The sequence below is a fragment of the Mus caroli genome, chromosome 14 (assembly GCF_900094665.2).
Source record: "Mus caroli chromosome 14, CAROLI_EIJ_v1.1, whole genome shotgun sequence".
In the NCBI taxonomy this organism is placed as follows: domain Eukaryota; kingdom Metazoa; phylum Chordata; class Mammalia; order Rodentia; family Muridae; genus Mus; species Mus caroli.
The window spans coordinates 24,027,922-24,045,851 of NC_034583.1; the positions used below are offsets into that span (position 1 = coordinate 24,027,922).

The 17,930-nt window shown below is 38.4% G+C and overlaps 1 protein-coding gene across 3 annotated transcripts in view; it reads right to left on the bottom strand.

The window, feature by feature from the left end:
- Window positions 1-320: 320 nt before the first annotated feature.
- Window positions 321-17,930, bottom strand: part of Ankrd28 (ankyrin repeat domain 28) — a 138,031-nt gene continuing 120,421 nt past the window's right edge. For all 3 annotated transcript variants that reach the window (XM_021181416.2, XM_029469317.1, XM_021181414.2), the window contains exons 18-28: window positions 15,756-15,957; window positions 12,435-12,522; window positions 11,573-11,690; window positions 11,266-11,485; window positions 9,318-9,405; window positions 9,147-9,230; window positions 8,402-8,547; window positions 7,588-7,670; window positions 7,172-7,254; window positions 5,628-5,719; window positions 321-2,604 (exon numbers count right to left, since the gene is read on the bottom strand). In XM_021181416.2, the coding sequence (XP_021037075.1) occupies window positions 2,318-2,604; window positions 5,628-5,719; window positions 7,172-7,254; window positions 7,588-7,670; window positions 8,402-8,547; window positions 9,147-9,230; window positions 9,318-9,405; window positions 11,266-11,485; window positions 11,573-11,690; window positions 12,435-12,522; window positions 15,756-15,957 (1,491 nt within the window). In that variant the 3' untranslated portion in view covers window positions 321-2,317. The remainder of the gene's footprint in view (window positions 2,605-5,627; window positions 5,720-7,171; window positions 7,255-7,587; window positions 7,671-8,401; window positions 8,548-9,146; window positions 9,231-9,317; window positions 9,406-11,265; window positions 11,486-11,572; window positions 11,691-12,434; window positions 12,523-15,755; window positions 15,958-17,930) is intronic.

The window sequence follows — 17,930 nt, forward strand, 5'->3', positions numbered from 1 at the left end:
AAAATTCCCTCAGGGAATTCAGAAGAGAATTCCTAAAAGGAAAGAGAAAGCACACATATGGTATACTTTTAGAATCCTCTTGAGTTTTCTTTTTTAAAAGGTACAATAGAAATGTAGTCTACGGTCTTTTAAAATGCATATTTACCCTTCTCCCACTATTAATTAAGAAGGGTTCATTATGACTCCTTTATATTATAAAGAAAAGATGGAGATTATATTTATAATTTTGCAAATATTTTAGAAAAATGCTTAAAATCTAGTAGTCAATGCCCTAGAAACTTTATAGATTTTAAGTAATATGCACAGATACAAATACATTATTCATTAAATACAGCTCACGTCTGTGTTTTATTATACTCTAAAATATACAGGAATCTTGATGTACTGAAAGAGTGCAAGTAAATACAGGATTCAAGCAGTCACTATTTCTATGTACATGCTCATTAATTCTTCAAAAAACCCACAAAATTATCAAATAGATCAAAATACTGTTCTGTGTTTTCACACTTTATATTCAGAAAAACCAGCTGATAATTTACAATGTCATAAAGTTCCAGTTTCACAATACAAAAAGGGTAAGATGAAATTGGGTATCATTTTGTTGCAATGTATGGAACTTTACCCAGCTCTATTAAGACCCCTCCCCCCAATGTAAAATCATTGTTACTGGGAAAGTGACAGTTACAATAAAAGAACCACAGAAAAGTGTAATTTAAAATTAGCCTAATGTCAGCCTCTTCTCTGTTACCTGAAAGGCAATCTCTCTGACAGTAAGAAGCTGAACACCCGCTACTCTAGATCTCAGGAGGACCTAAAGCCTGAAGTATTTTAAATCTTGCCCAATACAGAAATGCCTTCCAAATAACCTGATTCTGCTTATGTTATGAATCATCAGCTAAAGCAAACTCCAATGCTTCTGAAAAGGAAGCCAAATGGTTTGATGTTGATTTTTATAAAGAAAACATCTGAAGCCAGGCATTGGTGGTGCACACCTTTAATCCCAGCACTTAGGAAGCAGAGACAGGTGAATCTCTGTGAGATCAAGGCCAGCCTGGTCTACAAAGCAAATTCTAGTACAACCAGGGCTACACATAGAGAACCCTGTCTTAAAACAACAAACGACTACAACAACAACAACAACAAAAGAAAGGATGCATTCAAGAGCCTTCCAGTACTGTGAGGGCGCATGAGAGGAAGAAGCAGATACATTTTTAGGTATTTTCTTTTACATAAAACATTTACAATCCCAGTTTGTATAGAATTCAAAGCCAGCTTTCGACATTGTTTCATAACAAGAGTCTTCAAACTTTTTAAAATTTTGATTCTTGTTTTTAAAGTTCAAAGATTAAAATAAATGACAATCGAATTCCTCCAGCCAAAAAAGAGAGGTCCCAAAGTAACTAATGTGATGCAGGTGTGCCGCGCACAGAGAGGCTCAGATGTCCCTTTCTCCAGGACCGCTGCATTACAAGAGGTGAAATAGTCTGTTTTTTAAATTCATTAAAAATTTCCTCTACGGAATTCCTTAAAAAAAAAACAATTCAATTTAAAAGCAAACCACTCAATTGTGGGCAACAGCCCTGACTTCATCTCTGTCTGTCTCTAGTACTTTCAACCACGCTGCACCCAGTTAACTGGTTCTGAAGTCTATAAAAAGTGGAATCTAAAAACTTTTATATTAAAAAATGTAAAAATACATCTGCTTCCTCTCTCATGGCTTAATACAGTACCGGGAGACACTTTCTTTATAAAAATCAACACCAAACCAAATCTGGCTTCACTTTCAGAAGCACTGAAGTTTGCTTTAGCTGACTTCTCATTTCATCTATTTCCGTTTCCACAAAATGGAGTTCTAATAAAAAAATCTGTATGTTATTTGGTCCTTGGCAATTTGATGTGTACATAATGCCTATTATACCAAACTTTTATTGCATTAAAATTTAGCTGTAATTTTATGGGTAAAATTTAATCTAGTGTTTCGATCTCTTTCTTTACAGCAGTGTTGCCCATGTAAGCAGGTCAGGGAGCAGTGTCCCAATTTCTGGCACTGCAAAGCCAATTAAAGGATCCCACAAAGCAATCGACATCACCGTGCTTTCCACTGGTCAAGTCATTATTAAGATTCTAGAAGTTCCTTTTGCAAAACTTGCCTTTAAGACTCTTCTTCCTAATGTCGTCATGTTTCTTCCATTCGCTCACTGCATGATCTTTCTTCAGGTTGAATCTGTGTGTGATAAGAAAGTGCCTTTTTCCCGAAAAAGCCCGATTTGAAGTTTCAGTGCCAGAACTTCCTTAGAGCTGCAGCTCACTCGGCCTTTCAGTAGGTCTCGGAGTCAGAGTCGTTGAGCTCATCCACGTCGGTGTACAAGTACTCCTGCTCCCCACCAATGTTGTTAAAACTGCAGTAGGAGCTGGCTTCATTCCTCATGATAGGCAAGGCTTCAAAGCTAACTGTTTTTGAGGTGTTGGTATAACGGTTAATGGCATTGAATGTCAGGGATGTCAATGGGCTACTGGACGAGACAGGCATCATGGTGGCCAAAATGAGAGCCAGGCAGTCAGCCACATCCTTATTGGGAGCACAGGCCAAAGCTGGGGTGTAGCCTATAACAGAATTTAAAATTTAAAAGTTAACATCCCAAGATCTTCCATCTTCACACACAGATTTGATGGCTTACAGCAGATACTTTGAGTAGATAAATTCACAACTGTCTAGTAAGCAGAAAGAGGTACAATGTTAAGAATGTGGGGTAGAAGGAGAGCTTTCACACTAAGTAACAGAAGCGGGAACTAAAGCCTCACAATGGGTACTTCCCCCAACATCTCACAACTTACCTATCTCCAACCCAACTTGGGAAAGATGGAGCACTCTTAGAATAAAGGGAAGAAAAAAACCCAAGAAACACACATCAGCTGATTCCCTTTAGAACAGTGAGTCGAGGCTTACTGTAATTCACACCTGTCTAAGTTAACTTCTACATGGTGACCATCTAAACATGGAAGCATATGAATTAAACACAAGGAGATGATCACTAACTACATAACAACTGAATTACAGAAGTCAGAATTTTGGTGTGCTTGTCGGCCTCAGATGTGGACGATGGCTCAGTGGGTTAAGTACCTTGTAAGCATGAGAACCTAAGTCCTGGATCCCTCTTAAAGAAGCCAGGCAGGGTGGTATGCACTTAAAATTCCACTGCTGAAAAAGCGAGTTCCCAGAACCCACTGGGTAGATACAGCCTTGTGAGAAAATGATAAACTAAACGTTAAAAACTCAGAATCCCAGACATGTATTTCCTTTCAACTTAGCCAAAAAATTTCCTCAAATATAAAGAGCCCCAAGCATCAATGGGAAAGCCATGGATAAAGCATGTGGTGGGAGAGAGGATGTAAACATCCTACTGGGACGGCAAGTTCCAACTATCCCACATCAAGTTTGGGTTGCCCTTGTTTTAAGCCATGAGCAGCCAAAAGGTGCTAATGTTATAGATGTCTTGAAATTTTAGACTAGCTTTACTTATTGTTGCTCTGTTTTTCATATTACTGTGCTCATGTTTTAGCAGCCACATAATACATACTTTAAAAGACATAACTTGTTTTAAAATAGGATGATTTATCACAAACAAAATATTGATATAGCCACCAGCCGGCTACCACAAACACTGCATGCCTTTTCCTCCTCCACAGTGTAACCACTATCCTGACCTTTTCTTTCTGTGGTAACAAATTCCTTGTTGCCCAGTTTTTTAAACCAATAAATGGAAGCATATAGTATACATATTTAAAATTTGACTTCTTTTGATTAATTATGTGAGACCTAATATTGTCACAGGTAACTATAGTCAGGTAACTTTCATTGCTGTATAGTATTTCAATATATGATCATATCACAGTATATACATCTAATTACTGGGCTTGTTTTTCTACCACTTTCATATTTTCATGATAATGAAAATATGATAATGGAGCCTGAACTCTTCTAACACTCAGAAACTATCATTAAACACAGACAACAAAGACGATCCTCTGCTCTTATGGAGCGCATATTCATTCTCATGGAAGAGACACTTCAACATGAAAAAAAACAAGCACATTATATTCAGTAAGTTACACAGACAGTTTTACTGAAAATAAGAAGAAGCGATCATGATGACTGGGACTAAGAACGCTGCAACACAGATAGGTTAGTGGAGTTAAGCTTTCATCGAGAAGATGGAATTTGAGCTATGACTTGAAACAGATGAAGGATTTAGTCAAAGAACACCCGCAGACCAGAGTGTTCCAGGTAGAAGACAGAGCTAAAACAGAGATTATAATGTATGCACTGATTCCACGGGAGAGGAACTGGAAGGGAAGAGAGAAGCAGAAAGGGCAGGGATAGGAAACAAGCTCGGAAAGGAATGGAGTAGTTTGTAGTTCACTGTGAGAACTATAAAAACTGATGGGAGAAACATTCCTTCTGTTTTAAGAATTCCCAGTGAGGGCAATAGGCAGAGAAGAAGGACACACACTACACTCACTTTAAAGAAAGAATCAGCAAAGCTGGTGGACTGTACAGTGGGCATGAGAGGAACCAAGGACAGCTCCTCAAGCTATGAAGAAGAGAACTGCCGTCAACTGAAACCAGGATTGTAAGTCTGCAGCAGGTAAGGAAAAAGGGCTGACAGTTCTATTAGACATCTATATGGTATTATTAATTAAGCAGACAGACAGACATATGAATGCAGACACAGAGGTCGCTCCTAAATAAAAAGTAAGCAAGTCTCAGCAAGGAGTTTTCAGAATCAAGGGTTAGAGAGGATCATCTAGAGGGCAAACACAGACAAGAAAAGCAGCAAGGACCACAGACTTTAGAACTCTCCAGCATTGGTGTGGAGTCCCTAAAAGCCAAGCAAAGAAAGTTTACCAAAAAGGAGTACTCACATACCCAAACTGGCCTGCCAAGTGAACCGAGATTTGACTGACCACGCAGGAGAACCATCAGGAACCCTGATGGGAAGTGTTTTACAGTGTGGTGGGGACAGAAGCCTGCCTACAGAAAGCCAGTTTCTGAGTAGTTCTGCTGCAGTGGAAAACAGAGCAGCAGCTGGCAGAGGCTGTGAGATTAGTGGTTTCTGAAGTTGGCAGAACTAATCTCTTTCTGTTAGGGGCGAGAGGCTTGAGATACAGTTTGGTGGCAGAGTACTCGCAGTACTTGATTCCAACGCCACAAACACACAGTGACATTAGTAGGGAATGATTGCTAAAGTGATCGTCTCTAACAGGAAAAAGGGGACAGAATCTAAGTTAAGAGTAGAAGGACTGGCTTTGTCTATGAATAGGACACGTTAGTAGGGCTTTGGCAAATATTTGTTTAACGAACAAAACCTTGAGTTCCAAAATGAACAAGAGTGGTGAGCAGATAGGAAATATGAAGCTTCATCTAACAGAATATATGTGCATTCGGAAGCTCACCTATCAGACGCACTTTTATTTCTCTATTATATAGAACTCCTCAATATTAATCCCAACGCTTTTCCTTGCCCAATAAAAACCCTACTAAACTTCATTTTTACTTCAAAGATGCACCAGCAAAAGAGAAAAACTCCAAGAAGCTGGCCGAGGGGAGGCCCATGGAGCCTACTTACCATTCTCATCAACAGCAAGCACACTTGCTCCTTTCCCCAGGAGCTCTTGAACAACCATTGTGAGCCCATTTCGGGCAGCAACATGCAGAGGTCTGTGGGGAAAAGTTGTACATTTATGTCCAGTGAACAGACAGATACACACCTGGCTGCCAGCAAACACTTGGGCAAGTGGTGAAGACCTAGAGATACAAACCCGAGCTCCTCCAGTTGTCAATCCGTGAAGGCAGGAGGGAGAGCGGCACCTCCACAGAAAGCCCAGCCTTGGTCAGCAGCAGTAGTTCCTGACCTCATCAAACCACTGGATCGTCTAAGACTCTATATTCAAAGTGTTAGCCAATGAACTACATTCTAATATATATATACCTTATATTTTTGAGGTTACAATTACATCATTTCCCCTTCCCTTTCCTTCCTCTAGACCCCTCCCATATATTCCTCTTTGCTTTCTTCCAAATTCATGGTCTCTTTCATTTATTGCTATTCCATACATGTGTGTATACAAATACACTGCTATGTATAACTCGCTGGGTTGGTATAATGCTACTTGTATATACTGTACGGATTCTTCAGGGCTGACCACTGGCGTTGGATTGATGTTCTCTTCTCTAGAGAAGATCATTTCACACTCTTGGTATTCCTTAGGTACCAGTGGTAGTTCTTTGTAAGGAGTTGAGGCCCTCCTGGCTTGCCCTGGTCCACTTTGGCATGGCTATTGAGGTCATGTTGAGGTAGTCATTTTGGCAAGACTGTACAGGTGTGGCTTCTGACCTTACTCCATGGCATACTCACACAAAACATCCCCCGACTCTCTGGCTCTTACCATCTTTCAGCCCCTGCTTTCACAATGTTCCCTGAATCTTAGGGGCAGGAGTATTTTACGGATGTGTCCACTGGGACTGGGTGAGCTACAGTCTTAACATACTGGTTTAAGAAATGAAGTTAACAAATACACAATCAAGGCTATAAACATTTATACTACAGTATCACAAATTCAAATAGTCTTTAAAAGATGTTTACTGGTCCAGTGATTAACATTTGGACCTTTGAGGGATTTGACTGAACCTGGAATGTGAACTATTCCCATCTTTTTTTCTTTTTCTTTTTTAAACTGGAAATTGAAAGAGGATGATGGAAGAGCTGGGTTTAAGATCTCAGTGAAACTCAAGTCTTACTGCTTATATTCAGAGACTGGTTCTTTCGGAAACCTCTTTAAGTTTATAACATACACACACAGAGACAGAGAGAAAGCTAGTATGAATAGCACTTTTCAGAATAGCTCTACCTTCCTTTAGAAAATTAAATGAATAAGCAGACTGAGAAAAAGACCATTATTATCAATGCTGTAATTTCAAATTGCAACAATGTTGCAACATTAAAAATTTTTTAAATATTAGAACTTTTAGTTTTATGGTTTCAGAAATGAGTCCTGACAATTGTAAAAACTATTCTTTAAATGCTTTGTAACTGATCTATTTTAAAAGTGCATTTACCTTTTTATAAACTGTAGAGATCACTAAATTTAGTTAGATACTTAAAGTACTCACGTTTGCAAGGCTGCGTTGGTTGCATTGATGAGGTTTCTATCTGTTATCTTTTCCAGAATTAACAAGGCACTAGTTTCATGACCCTAAAATTGTGGAAAATAGCTCTTAAAAACATCTCACTATAAAGAATAAACATATAAATCCAACCATCTCTAATATATGTACAATATTACACATACATACAATTTTTCTAAGGTAATGTCCTAAGTATCTACTTATAGGTATCAGAAATAGGAATAAGAAGACAGGTCAATATGAAGGGCTAAGCTTGTATTTCAAAACCTAGTAAGCCAACACTCCCCTGTAACCTCACCCTACCTAAGTCATTTGCTTCCTATTTCTGTTCATTTTAGTGAACTGGAAAAAAGGTCAACCAACAGTAACCAGGAGAACCCATTCTTAAACTATGTACATACCTTGCCACAAGCCAAATGAAGGGCGGTGTTTTTACTCTTATCTTGTAATGTCAGATCTGCACTAGCACTGCTAACCAGCATCTCTGGGAGGAAAAAGTGCATCAATTCTTATGCTTATGAACATGTTTCTTAAATTACCAGTAACTCACTGTAGAGAAACGAAGACATAGAGCAAAAAATATCCCTCTTGCAAATACTTAATTCAAGATAAACACTATAATGCACATTACCATAGAATTATAGGGAACTTTTATATTCTTATGTGAATCAGATTAACATTTTGGAGTGTTAATAAATTTCAAACATTGTTTTATGTGCTCTAGTTTTATAGGAACTTATTCAATCCTTACATGATCTTTTAAAGTAGATGCTGTCATTTTTCTCTTTTTGCAAGTGAAAGAACTGAGGCAGGAGGTCAATTAATTAGATCTAGGACTCTCACTCATGCAATCTGGTTCCATAGCCACCGTTATTAAATCCTGAGGTTAAACTACCCTGATAACGAAAGGGTAATGCTCCAGAATGAAATGTGGAATGATGAGGGCACCGGGAAGCTAAGTTACACACAGGGAATTCTGGCAGCTCCCCCATGCCCCCCCCCCCGCCCCGTTTTTTAACTCGTGGGTTGTGCTTTATTACCTAGCCCAGAGTCCCCTTCTACTTCTAATCTTCTGAGAGGCTCTTGGGCAGCAGAGTGTATAGGAACAAACTAAGCTTGGTTCTAAGCAGTGTTTCCTTTCTTATGGAGACACAATGGAACCAAGGCTGACCCTCAAACTAGGGGCATTTCTACATCTCTAGACAGTTTCTTTACCAACTGTATTGGTTTGTCCGTTTTCTGCAGCCATCATGAGAGGTGTTTTTCCGGTAGAGTCTGCAGAATTGACCTGAGCATTCTGGCTGAGCAGCAGTTGTAAACACTCCACATGGTCTGTGAAGGCAGCGGCGTGGAGAGGAGTTCTGGGACACAGTAAAACACATGACACAAGCTAAATGGCACATATACTGGAAACAATTATTCCTCAGACTAGAACAAACAGTTTTCCAAGGGTTTACTCATTATGCTACAGAAGCATTCTAAGAAACAAATAAGCTCAAAGGGACTAATTTCTATTTTAGATATGTATACTTTACATAATCTAAAAACTCTACAACTTGCCTAAATAAGGATGAACTATACATAGACTGTTAACACTATAGCACTAAAGAAAACTTAACAGAAATAGATGTTTACCCCCAAATGACTACTTATTACAATTGTTGCACTGTTTTTTCAATCTGTAATCCAATTTAGAAAACTGTTAACTTTTTAAGCAATTTTCTCTGGGTTTAAAATCATATTTCTTCAAATAGGAGAGTAACCTTTATATTTTAAAATAAAGTGACAAAACTTAAAATTCCCTAATAATATGAGAAATTTAAGACTTGATAATTTACATCTGCAAACTCCTTTTTTCAATTAGTTGTGAGTTCTCTATAAGCTCTCAAACCGAAGGCCAGTAGTTACCATGCTTTCTCTTATTGAGAGTAACACTGGATGACACTAATTGGGGTCCTACCTTCCCTTTGCATCTGTGGCATTCACAATGCCGGCTCCTAAGGTGTCAATCAGCATCTCAGCAGCACCTTCATTGTCGTTGATCCTGGACGAACAACAAGGCCATCAGTGTCACAGTAACAATTTTTCTTAAAACACCTCAGTAAGTCTGATTCACTAAGGCTTTACTTACACGGCACAATGCAGGGGGCTGAAAGCATTTCCATCTATTTTCTGGAAAACATCCTGTTCTAAAAGTAGCTCCACACATGTCTCATGACCTAATAGGTGCATAAAAACTAGATATTAACATATAAGACATACTTGCAACAATCTCAAATGTATAGAAGTATTTAGAAGGAAAAAGTTTAAGCCCCTGCTTGAATGTATCTCCACTCCTTAGACCATAACTAATGTAACTAATGATCTCAAAGGCCCTAGAAAATCTCTAGGCACACACACCTGCCTGCACATGGTTTTGTTTTTTTTTTTTTAAACAGTTCAAATAGCATGTTTTGTTTTGCAACTTTCCTCTTCAACTAATAAATGGTATATACCTTTTTAAAATAGCAAATAAAGGACAATTTCCTAAAACACTAGATACTGTGAAAAAAAGGACAAATATGCTGACTTCTGAGAGAAGTACGCAGATAGCCTTTTAAAAAACGCAACCTTAAAAACAGAAAACAAAGAACCCAACAAAATTATAAATCCCAACCAAAACTTCGGATTTTCTTAGCCTGGGAGTTGGTTCTCTTCACTCATATGGATTCCTAGGAAGCAAATTCAGGTTGGCAGGTTTGGTGGCAAGCGCTTTACTTGATGAGACATTTTGTGGATCCCACAAAAATTATTCTTATGAAGATTTTTAAACTTCTCAGTTCTTGTTAACATTGCAACATTACTAATAGCTGAAACTGTCAAATCCTGACACCAAGAAGTATAGAGCCACCACCCTCTGAGTTGGGCAAGGGCTGCTTTACTATCTCCAGGAATCAGCACTGGGTGGAGCCGAGCCAACAACCTCACCATTTCTCTCAATACTCCAGAGAGCTATTTCTGAGGGTTAACTTTTGAAAGGAATAAATGAGATAATCAAGATACTCAAAATTATACAAGCATATGACTATATAAACTGAAATTCTAAACTTTAAGCTTAGTAAGTATATAGCTAATTCTTTTCTAAAACCACTTCGAGAAAAAAGCTTGCTTGATTTTATTGAAGTGTTTCTATTTTTCTGTGCAAGAATTACTAATTAGAGTAAAACCATTCAATATATTACACTTTTAAAATGTCAAATTACTGTAAGGCCATCATTTGGCTATCAATAAGGCATTCATTTTAGACTGTCTGCTCTGTTACTGCATTAACATTCATTTCTTCCAGCTCAGTTCAGAATCACTAAAACCCTGCCTGTCTGAAAGTCAGACACGTCTGCTTGTTTCTCATACAGAATGTACTTAGAAAGCCGAAGTCCATCAGCGACAGAGAAAGAAAAGCATCCCACATACAGACCTGTGAGCAATGCTGTAAAACAAAGTAAACCACCAAAAGAGAAGTACATTTTACCTTAGGAAACATACTTCTTTGCAAATTGTTTTAATGGTTAATTGCCACTGTTGATATATTTAAAAAAAATATCAGCCAACAAAAAACTGCTTTAGCCAGGTAGTGCTGGCACACGCCTTTAATCCCAGCACTTGTGAGGCAGTGGCAGGTAGATATTTGAGTTTGAGGCCAGCCTGGTCTACACAGAGAAACTCTGTCTTAAAAAACCAAACCAAACCAAACCAAAAAAAATTGCCTTAAAAGCTTATCTCGCTGATTTTTACATAAAATTCCCATCTGTGGATACTTTCTCAGTATATTACACTCACAAAATGTTAATTCATATTATAAAAACAAACTGAACTTCAGTGGCAATGTATGGTAATTCCTTTGACTCAGAGACAATCTGGCTACTGTGGTATAATTATTAGACTTCCATCCAAGTGAGTTGAAAGAAAAAAAAATGTAAAGGCTTATCTCAAACACTTTTGAAAATGAGTGACTTCTCTTTATCAAGATAAAGGACTTTGTTTTTGTTTACTTAGAACCCAGTAGACAGACACTCAAAGCAGGTTTTTATCTGATACTTAACCATTGTAGCAAGCCCAGTGAAGTGCTGTATACCCATGATTGTCTACTATGGCTGGATTTGCATCCACAGATGTTGCTGACTGCAAAAGGGCTCCAAGAACTCCAATGTGTCCACAGGCTGCTGACAAGTGTATGGGTGTCCGACCCCGGCTGTCCCGTAGTAAGCACTTAGCACCATGTTGAAGTAATGCGTCTACACACTCTTCATGGCCTGTCACTGCCTGCAAAAATAATTTGGGTGTATTAAACACACCGTGTTTGGGGAAGGGCACACGCATATAATGCATTTATGTTTAATTTTGGCTCACCCCTCTGTGCAACGCTGTCCTTCCCCACTTGTCTTTGGCATCTACATTTGCTCCTTTGTTCAGTAGTGAGTATACACAGTCCGTGTGCCCATTGAGAACCGACAGCATAAGAGGTGTCCTGAACAGTAACGGAATTAGATTTAGTGTCACCACTGACAAAACGGCAATGATGTGATGGCTTATTTTTCATGTATGCACTTTTGCAATATAACTTTATATGTATTTAAATGAAAACTTTTTGTCTTAGTCAGGGTTTCTATTCCTGCACAAACATCATGACCAAGAAGCAAGCTGGGGAGGAAAGGGTTTATTCAGCTTACACTTCCATACTGCTGTTCATCACCAAGGAAGTCAGGACTGGAACTCAAGCAGGGCAGGAAGCAGGAGCTGATGCAGAGCCATGGAGGGATGTTCTTTACTGGCTTGCTTCCCCTGGCTTGCTCAGCCTGCTCTCTTATAGAACCCAAGACTGCCAGCCCAGAGATGGTCCCACCCATAAGGGGACCTCCCCCCTTGATCATTAATTGAGAAAATGCCTTACAGCTGGATCTCATGGAGGCATTTCCTCAACTGAAGCTCCTTTCTCTGTGATAACCCCAGCTGTGTCAAGTTGACACAAAACTAGCCAGTACAGCTATGGTTGACATTTTTAGTTACAAACTTTGATGTATCTACTAAAATAGGGACCAAAAGTATTAGAATATTTAATACTTTAACAACAATTTAAGAGCAAAATATAGTGGTACATGCCTATAATCCCAGCACTAAAGAGGGTGAGGTAGTGAGATTATGTTATGGAGGCCTGGATTATATACTCAAATGCTGTCTCAAAAAAAAAAAATTAAAAATGATTGAAACTTACTGTCCATTTCCATCTTGAATATCTACTGCATTCTGTGGCTCTGCATTTCCTATTAATAACCGTAAGCATTCCGAATGACCATTTGTTGCTGTAAAGTAAAAGAAAATAATTTTAGTATGTACAATATAACAAAACTAGAGTAAGCATATCTTTGAGTATATAATTTTGGAACCCTTTCAATGAATTCATTAAGCACCAGGACAGCACCTGCACACAAAGTAGGTTTTATACTGTATTTGCTATCAGGGGAATTGTATTTGTTCACAGGAAGGAAAACACACACTCCACAGCTATCCCTTCACCATCCTCCATGCTAACAGAATCCTCATTTCATTTAGAAGAGTGACCTGCCTCCAGCCAAGGTGTGCAATCAAGTCAACTACGTTAGACCAAGTCAGTCATATTAATCATATTTTCTTTCAACAGTGATTAGCTGCAAGGTAAGTACAAGGTCCAGAGTCAACCACGAAGATATTGAGAAGTCTAGAGAGCTTTGGGCAAATCGTTTTAATTTTGATAATGAAAGGCCCCTTTCTAAAACGCCAGTTGTGGATATAGTCCTGTAAAGCAGCAGCTATGATTCTGTGACATAAACACAAAAGCAAGCGCTGAGAAGGACTCTGTTGGCATGTTGAGTGAGGGCGGCGTGGAACCACGACTGTAGGGCTCTACACTTTTTGGAGTGGGACTGAATCCCTGTTGATTACGACACATTTGGTTAGGTAATTTTTTAGCTGAAAAGAATTCCAAATAGCACATACACTAATAGATGACATATTTTATAAAGAAATGTTTTCATATGCCCCACAGCTTATTAACTGACAAACAGAAGAACAATCCCTCCACCTCAATAGGACACTTTAAGGTATGTTATCCTCCAGAAATCAAGTCCTGCCACACACAATAAACAAATAAAGTGTATGGAAATATGCAAGTGACAAAATGATACAGAAAGGAAGGTCTTCTATGATTCCTAAGCCTCCCCCCCCAAAAAAAGTAATGAGAAAACTAGGTGCCTATTTGTCCAGAGTATTTTGCAGCTTGGCAAGCCTCAAATTCACTATTTATGGAAGAATGACCATGAACTTCTGATCTTTCTGTCTCTATCTCCTAAGTGCTGAAATTGCTACCGAGTACAACCACACATCCTTTATGAGGTACTGGAGACAGACCTGCTGACTTTTCTGTCTCTGTCATTATAAGCATACACCACCACTCCCTCTTTCATGTGGACTGGACTTCACATATGGTAGGTAAGTACTCTACCAGCTGAGCTGCACCCCAAGCCTCTATACAGTACCTTTTAATAGTTCGATGAGACTCTAATAACTTATAAAAACTTACCACTCCAAACCACCCTCACTCAGGCTGCATGTTGCACTCTAGCAACAGATCTTAGCTTAGTAATAAACATGTGTCAAAATACTTGGGGAGAGATCAACGAGCTCTAATTTGGCTTATTATTAAAATGTCAATTCATTTATATTCAGTACACAGTAGCTTCTGATGAGTGTTGTTGTGTTCTAAGTTCAATAACCACAGTACTAGCACAGTATCATTGTGAGAACAGAATGTTAACCTTCAGGGAGGGAAAACAAGTGTTTCCTCACAGCACATAAGTAGTAATATACTTCCCAAACTGTCTCTGACTGTGAGAGACATCTGCAGAAGAGTTTCATCCAGTGTTTGTCTTACACGATGAGTAACACAGTACATTTGTCTCAGAGCTCTTTCTCTCTCAAAATGCTCATGAGTTAGACTGCTGGATGCCTGTATTCCCAGCACTTGAGACAGAAGCTGATGTGGGAAAATTGTCACTTTGAGGCAGTCATGGGCTACATACAGCAGAGTTCTAAGTCAGTGTAGGCTGATGAGACCATGTCATTCACACACACACACACACACACACACACACACACACACACACACATATGGTGGGGGTGACAAACACTCCATTTAAAGCTTTAAATTAGTTCTGTAAACAATCTGTGGTTACAGTATTTTGAAGTCATATAAAGATTTACATGATTCTCTTATTTATAATAGAAAATGACTTCTTATTCATACTCCTTGATAGTTTTTAAATAACATATTTATTATGAGATCTTAAATGTTCATTAAAACAGTTGTTTCTAACCTGTGGCTGAATATCCAATAGTTTTTAAAGCTTTTCTGGGAGCAACAGTATAGTCTATATTTCTATAGTCTTCTAAAATGTATCTTTTCCCAAACAGTACAAAGTAGAACTCAAGTAATATATTTGAGTGATTTCTGAAAGATCACTCCATAAACACAAAGTGAATCGAATCAGACTGCATAAAGACAGGAACTAATAAGAAAACCACCTGACTACTATTTTTCTTTTCTCTCTCTCTTTTTTCCTTCCTTCCTTCCTTCCTGTTTTACTTTTTTCAAGACAGGGTTTCACTGTGTAGCCCTGGCTGTCCTGGAACTCATTCTATAGACCAGGCTACCCTCTAATTCAAGAGATCCACCTGCCTCTGTTTCCTGAGTGCTGGGATAAAAGGCATGCGCCACCATCACTTGGCTTGACTACTATCTTTCAGTTGTACCTACCAGTCTTGGCTATTGAAAATGGATACTGCCATGTAGTAATTCCTGTAAAGAGTTGGGAAATGTGTGTCTTCTATTTATATACTTATATTTATATAGTACTAGTCATTTCTATGATTGTTCACCTCTCCCTTTTCCAGTCTTTTCTCACATACCAGTAACTTGGTTATAGATTCCTACATTTTTCATACATTGCCAACACTATAAAATTACAGTCTGGGGTAGCCCTTGCAGAAGTTAACATTCTATAAATTTTTTCTAAGCATTTAATGCAGTGTATTAGACTAGTAAAATAAGCAAAAACCTCTATTAGGGCTAAACAGATGGTTTAGTGGCCAAGAGTGTTTGGTACTCTTACAGAGGACCTGGCTTTGGTCCCTAACACTGACATGATGGCCTACCCATAAGTCCAGTTCTGGGGGATTGGACACCTTCTGATTTCCATAAACACAAGACACAGATGTGGCACACACATATATTCATACAGGCAAACCTTCATACATATGAAATTTAAATAAGTCTTAAAAGTATTTATTTTTAAAACATTAATGGTTGCCACTAGAGTACATGTTAATCTAAAATAACTTCCATTTTATTCTATTTTTTAAAAGTGTTGTCTTGCTGTTGTTTTTCCTTCAGAATACAATCATTTGACATTTAACATAAGAAGTAAACACAATTACCAGGAGCAATACCAAAAGAATATTATGACTATCAACAGCAAATCAAGTATAGTAATTGGCATACCTGCTGCATGGATAGGTGTTCTCTTCAAAACGTAATCTTTTACGAGGATTGAAGCTCCCTGATTAATGAGTACATCCACACATTCAACATGGCCCTTAAAGGCTGCAAGATCTAAGGGTGTTCTACCACTACTATTTCTTACATCAAGATCTAACAAAGACTGTACCAACACTTCCAGGGCTTGATGGTGACCATGATAAGCCTAGAAATAAAAATATGTATGTTAGACCGACTCCCTAAGAAGATTCCCCCTCCCCACCCAGTTCTGGGGATGGGAACTAAGGACTTGTGTGTGTTAGGTAAGTAAGGAGTAAGTAAGTCTACTAGAGTTACATGTCCACTACCCTACTGCATTGGAAAATGTAAAGTAAGCAAATTTATTTTTACATTGTTATGCCTGACATAATACAAACTTCTATATTGAAAAGCCAGAAAGATTAAACTATAGATTTTTATTTTGTAATAATCACTAGTACTCTCCCATATTAAGGAATTCATACTCTATAAATAATAAAACCTCAAATGACAGGTGGTCACAATACTTGATTTCTCATAAAACAACTACCTTTATCCCATGATGTGCCAGAGCTCAAACATAAGCATATCTTCCAGCACAAAGGTACTGACTTGAGATCTGATAGAATATCTGTCAGGCACAGTGGTAACTGTGGGAAACAGTGAGACCTAAAAGATCTGTCAGAAAAAATTGGAGCTCCCACCATCACACAGCCTAAGAAACTCTGCAGACAATTCACTTTACAGGATATTAATGGCACATAGATTATTTATACTGGGTAAGATACTGTATAGGGAATAAAGCAATAAGCCTCACAGGATGATAAAGCAGTACTTCTGCAAAATATCCAAAAAGCAGGCTGGTGAAACAGTTCTGTGTGTAAATGGTACTTGGTACACAAGCCTAGTGACTTAAGTTCCATTTCCAAACTCATGCAAAGGTAGGACAGAACTGAATCATTTATGAGATGGACTGAAAATGGGGTACAGAGGGTCCAGGATACCCACTCTAAAAGAAGGAAAGAAAAAGCCAGAGAGTATAAGCAAAGAGAAAGCTTGGTTCTACTGATGTCTCTGTAGGAAGTTTAATGATTCAAAAGGTTAACTATCTCAAAGACTAAAGTGAGTGTAGACAATGGAATTCATTCTAGATTCATGTCCAAATTTACTTGGCAATATAAAGTGAAAGAACTCATGCTACTCCAAGAACAAGCTCTGAGGAATCAGTGGACACACAGAAGACAGATCTAACCAAAAAAACAAATAAGGGAGAGAAAATGATAATGCCTTGTTATAGGGTTCTTTCCCTCATCAGCTCCTCTAAGGGACCAAAGGAAAAGCCTGTATGTCTAGTACCAACAAATTTAGGAAAAAATAATACTTTCCTAAAACCTCATTCCAGTGTCCCACTGTATCAGGTTGAAAAGGTGAGGTGAAAATAATAATAAAAGAAAGTGAACTATTTCAACTAATTTCTGAAAGTTTCTTAGGATGAGGTATTATGGTGGTTTGAACAGGTATGGCCCCCATAGACCCATGTGTTTGGATGCCTGGCTCATGGGGAGTGGCACTATTAGGAGGTGTGGCCTTGTTGGAGGAAGTGTCACTGTGGAGGTGGGCTTTCTCCTATGCTCAAATTTCAACAAGTGTGGAAGACAACTTTTCCTTCTGCTGCCTACAGATCAAGATATAGAGCTCTCAGCTCCTTCTCCAGAGCACCATGTCTACTTCCATACTTCCCACCATGATGATAATGGACTAACCCTCTGACACTGTAAGCCAGCCCCAGTGAAATGTTTTCCTTTATAAGAGTTGCTTTGGTCATGGTGTCTCTTCATAGCAATGGAAACCCTAAGTAAGACAGATAGATATAAAATGCAAAACTAGGAATATAGTCACATTTCATGGAACTTAAATACTAACTAAATTGCAAAACTACCCATTTCAGTTTAGAAAGCCTATCTAACACAGCTATACTGAGATAGCCAAGAGATGGGGGACTCTAAGCGTCCATTGATAAGCTGATTGAATACAAAACGCAATGCACACAATGCACACATGTAAGCTTAAAAATGAAGGAACTGTGTGTTTAGTCAGATTTATATAGTAGCAGCCAGAAGAGGAGGAAACACACAGCTATTGCCTTAAAAATGAAGGAAC